The 4949-nt window shown below is 38.1% G+C and overlaps 1 protein-coding gene across 1 annotated transcript; it reads left to right on the top strand.

The window, feature by feature from the left end:
* Positions 1–789: 789 nt before the first annotated feature.
* LOC116861290 (putative olfactory receptor 2W6) lies at positions 790–1734 on the top strand. The gene has a single exon (XM_032847840.1). The coding sequence runs from the start codon at positions 790–792 to the stop codon at positions 1732–1734; it is 945 nt and encodes a 314-aa protein (XP_032703731.1).
* The last annotated feature ends 3215 nt before the right edge of the window (positions 1735–4949 follow it).

The raw sequence follows: 4949 nt of genomic DNA, 5'->3' as shown, positions 1-4949 counted from the left end.
CACAGGTGGTTGCTGTGTGTGGGTGGTAACCCAACGTTTCTGGAATTAGTTCAATCTTTAACTCTGCAACAAATCAGGAAGGCTATTTAAATGCTATACAGCAGTCATTAATGGCACTCTAAGAAATATGGGTCCTCTGTACACGGAAAAGAAGGTTAATAGGAAAGATGATTTTTCCTGGCATCAAAAAAGGTCAGTAGAGTGGGGAACAGCAAAACTGATAAAGGAACAGCAGTGTCTGCCATGTTAAAGAGGAGGGAAATCAAGGAAGGGACACTGATGATAATGGCTGGAATGAACACATTTGAAAATGAATATGAAAACTGATCCTGCTGCCAAACAGTGGAGATTGTCCCTAGGAAGTGGGTCCCTTAACTTTTTACCTGAAATTCCACTTCTTGGATAAGGCAAAAATTTGTCATGACCAGGTATGCTTATGTCATAATTTCAACAAGAAACAACTCTTCCAATCTTAAGTAATATTAAATTTATGGATTTATCACTTAAAACACACAGAAACATAGGTGACATGGCATCATTAAACCATTTCAATAACTTATAACTCAGTGTGACTGGGTTTGCCATATTATTTTTAGAACCACTCTGGTTATGAGTAAACACAGAGAGGCTTTGGGCAAGGAACACAAGGAGAGTGTTAACAGAGGTGGTCCAAATGGGAGAGAGCACACAAACAATTGAATTGGTGATACTCATGGCAAGCTATTTCTGCCTAGGGCTGATGCTATTTTGATTACCACGATCTTGTCTCCTAGATTTTCCTAAGGAGCCATGGACACAAACAATGGAAGTTCCACAACAGATTTCATCCTGCTGGGCTTTTCTGATAGACCCCAATTAGAACCCATCATCTCTGGGGTGGTCTTCATCTTCTATATTGTGACTCTGGTAGGAAACACAACCATCATTCTTGTATCTTACCTAGACACCCAGCTCCATACGCCCATGTATTTCTTCTTATCCAATTTGTCTTTTTTGGATCTCTGCTATACAACTAGCATTATCCCCCAGATGCTGGTAAATCTATGGGGTCCGACAAGGTCTATTACGTATGGAGGGTGTGTGCTCCAATTCTTCTTTGCCCTTGACCTGGGAGCCACTGAATGTCTTCTCTTGGCTGTGATGGCCTATGACCGCTATGCTGCTGTCTGTCAACCTCTTCACTACACTGTCATAATGCACCCTCAGCTTTGCCAGAATATGGTGCTTACCACGTGGTTAGGTGGCCTTGGCAGTGCCTTAATTCTTTGCTCCCTGACTTTGAAATTACCAAGATGTGGGCACCGGGAAGTGGATAATTTTTTCTGTGAGATGCCAGCATTGATCAAGATGGCTTGTTTCTACTCAAAAGTAATTGAGGTCATTCTCTTTGCTCTCGGGGTGATATTTCTTCTAGTACCTCTATCACTAATTCTCATCTCATATGCAGTAATCACTCAAACAGTCGTGAGGATCAAGTCAGCAGCAAGGTGGAGTAAGGTCCTTAACACATGTGGTTCCCACCTCACAGTAGTAACTCTGTTTTATGGAACAGCCATTTACATGTACATGAAGCCACAGAATAGCACATCCCAAGATGAAGGAAAGTTCTTTACTCTCTTTTACACAATCATCACACCCACTCTTAACCCTCTGATCTACACTTTAAGAAACAAAGATGTGAAGAGGGCAGTAAAGAGAATACTGTGTGTTGAAAAATGGCCAGCCAAGTCATGAGTTACATGGAAGAAAGCTAGTAAATAATACTGACTTTTACCAACAAAAGATGAATTGATTAATTTATGCAAAGAGCATTTATTGGGTGTTACCATTGTACCAAGAATTGTACTAAGTAATGGCACTGTAAATAAGTGTAAAGAGAGAAAAATTTTAAGGAGATAGAGATACAGACACATAAAGAAACTTCAATTCATACACTTAGAATCCTTCAAGACTAATCAAGAACTGTAGATAATAAACATATAATTATGAAATGCGGTTAAATACAGTAATAGAGATATGTACAAAGTATTAACATTTCACATAGAAATTATTTTAATATAGGATTATACCATACGCTAATTTTTTCCTTTCCTCACTGACCAATTTTATAGGAATACCCTCTCTTCATCTACCTGATACTGATATTGGGGTTTCTGTACTGGAGACCGACTGCCCATTAATACCCATTCCAACTTCTTCTAGTTTTAACTGGACACAGGGCCACAAAGTGTGTATCGCATTTCTGAGCCTGGCCTTCACCAACACAATGCCAGGGAAGCAATGTGTGTAACTCCTGGGTTATCTTCTCAAATATGAAGCCATTTGCTCTCACCCTTCTCACTCCCCTTCATCTTGGCTGGAATGTCAATGTGGAGAGTACCTACCTTTACCAAAAGCCCTAATAAGGAATGGAAAAATAACATGGAAACATCCACCCCTGCAGCAGAGAATGTCTCCAGACTATTACAAGAGGAAAATCTTCTATATTATTTAGTATGAATTAAGCCCTTTACTTTAGGCTCCCTCTGTTAGAGTAGCTTAACTTTTACCCTATGTGGCCTGATAAGGAGTTTGAGTGTTTCCTGTAAGGTAGTGTGCCCTTGGACCACCGGCAATAGCATCACTTGGCCCCTTATCAGTAACGCACACTCTTGGGCCCTCCTCAGACCTACTGAACCAATCATCTATGATGGACCCAGCAACTGATATTTTTAACAAACACTACAGGTATTAGGCTAAACTTTCAGAACCACTATTATAGAGAATAGGGAGATGTTGAGTCTCTAAACAGAAAATTAACAGGGCTTTACAGATTTTAATTAATTTCCTTCCCATACACCTGTGAAAGTAGTTGAGTAATGATTTCTCTAGGCTCTTAGATAAGAGAAATGAAGGAAATGAGGAGTATCACCTAAAAGAAATCCATATAAAAGGGTATTCATTATTTAATAGTATCTTCTTACTCTGGTTTTATATTTTTTTCTTTTATTAAGTTAAGGTGGTAATAGATGGTCATTTTTTGGAAAGGGGCTTGATGTTCTTATTTAGCAAAAGAAAACGTAGCAATCTCATGTTTGTTCCCCATATGTTTTTACTTTGCTTTACTGGTAAATACATTCAAACTCTGATAATCTGGATGCTGGAGAGAGAAATACTCCCTTCTATACAAGATGACCATTTCAAGAGACTGGAAATCCTCTCTGCACAAGACAGTCCTCACATTTATGGGGTCCTTGCTCTGTGATTTCAAGGTCAAGTAAACTGCCATCCACCTGCAGTACTGGGTGGGAGTACAGGATTTGTAAGACTTAATGGTCTTTTCTCTCCTGTCTTCAAACCTTGTGGTTCCCAGGATTCCACAGGGAAAACACTATACCTTTATTTATAGTTTTAATGCCTTTTTGCAGGTAACTTTAAAATCATCAGATGTGTAAGCCTTGGCAATAATAAGGAATCTGAGAGAGGGTGATGATAACCAAAGACAGGAAGCCCTAGAGACAATAGAAACTTGATGGTGTTCTAAGGACTTGGGAGGAGAATGTACGGAATGGTGGCAGTGTGGCCCTTGGAAACGAATGTCACCTCTTCTTTGTGAAAAATGCTTGTCCCCAATCTTGATAACCTACTGATTTATCATTTACAAACCTCTCACTAGACTCCTAAACCCAGTTATATTCTTACCTCTGGATAGATATTCTTACAAATCTCATCAATCTGCCCTTTGAATTCCCTCCAAAACCAGTCCCTGCCACTATTATGGCATTATCTCATTTTATATATTTGTCTGTATGTATGTTTGAGGAAAGGCATTGGTGAGCTTTTCAACAACATAGAACCTCTTACTCATGTGTGATTTTCATGTGTCTAAATTGGCTTCTGACATGAATTACATGTTTAATAAATACAGAGAATAAATAAGTGAATGGACATTTTCTTAATAAATATACATTAAATGTTCTTATTCTACAGAATATAACAAATATTCATTGGGCAATGAATACAGGAACAACATCTTTAGGCTTTTAACATTTAGAACATTTGCAACACCTGACAACTAAAAGAAGGGAAAGATACTCTAGGTTTTCTTTCACCCTCATAATAATATGGAATCCTTTTAAGTGTGTATTTGGACATGAGAAAAACAGGAAGAATAAAAGAAAAAGTTTCTCGATTATCTCATAACCTAGAAATAATGACTGCTAACTCTTTAGTTCATTTCCTTTTAAATTATTCCCTTCCATATTAAAGTTTTAGTCACACTGAGTAGCTGGTTCATAGTATTAGAAGTCCTAGCAACAGCAATCAGACAACAAAGAGAAATAAAAGGTATTCAAATTGGCAATGAAGAAGTCAAACTCTCTCATGATACTTTATATGGAAAACCCAAAAGACTCCACCCTCAAATTACTAGAACTCATACAGCAATTCAGTAATGTGGCAAGATACAAAATCAATGCACAGAAATCAGTTGCTTTCTTATACACTAACAATGAAAACACAGAAGGGGAAATTAGAGAATCAATTCCATTTACTATAGCACCAAGAACTGTAAGATACCTGGGAATAAACCTAACCAAAGAGGTAAAGGATCTGTAATCGAGGAACTAGAGAACACTCATGAAAGAAATTGAAGAAGGCACAAAAAGATGAAAAAACACTCCATGCTCATGGATCAGAAGAATAAACATTGTTAAAATATCTATACTGCTTAGAGCAGTCTATACTTTAATGCCATCCCCAAAATTCCACCGGCATTTTTCAAAGAGCTGGAACAAATAATCCTAAAATTTGTATTTCTCCCAAGGTACAAATTCACATCAGATAAATCACTCCCAAGGGCAAGTGATTGGTGGCCTCTGAAAGAGCAACTGTATGTGAACAGACAAATGACGTAACTGTGATGTGAAAATGTCACAGGGAAGAAGATGCTGACAGTGAGAAGACTGGAA

This window comes from Lontra canadensis, unplaced genomic scaffold, assembly GCF_010015895.1.
Source record: "Lontra canadensis isolate GAN:19392208 unplaced genomic scaffold, GSC_riverotter_1.0 scaffold194, whole genome shotgun sequence".
In the NCBI taxonomy this organism is placed as follows: domain Eukaryota; kingdom Metazoa; phylum Chordata; class Mammalia; order Carnivora; family Mustelidae; genus Lontra; species Lontra canadensis.
The sequence above is the reverse complement of the archived record's forward strand: the minus strand, read 5'-3'. Positions and strand labels throughout refer to the sequence as shown.

Bases quoted from the DNA above. Each gene is read 5' to 3' on its own strand.
- LOC116861290 (XM_032847840.1), top strand. From the start codon at position 790: ATGGACACAAACAATGGAAGTTCCACAACAGATTTCATCCTGCTGGGC.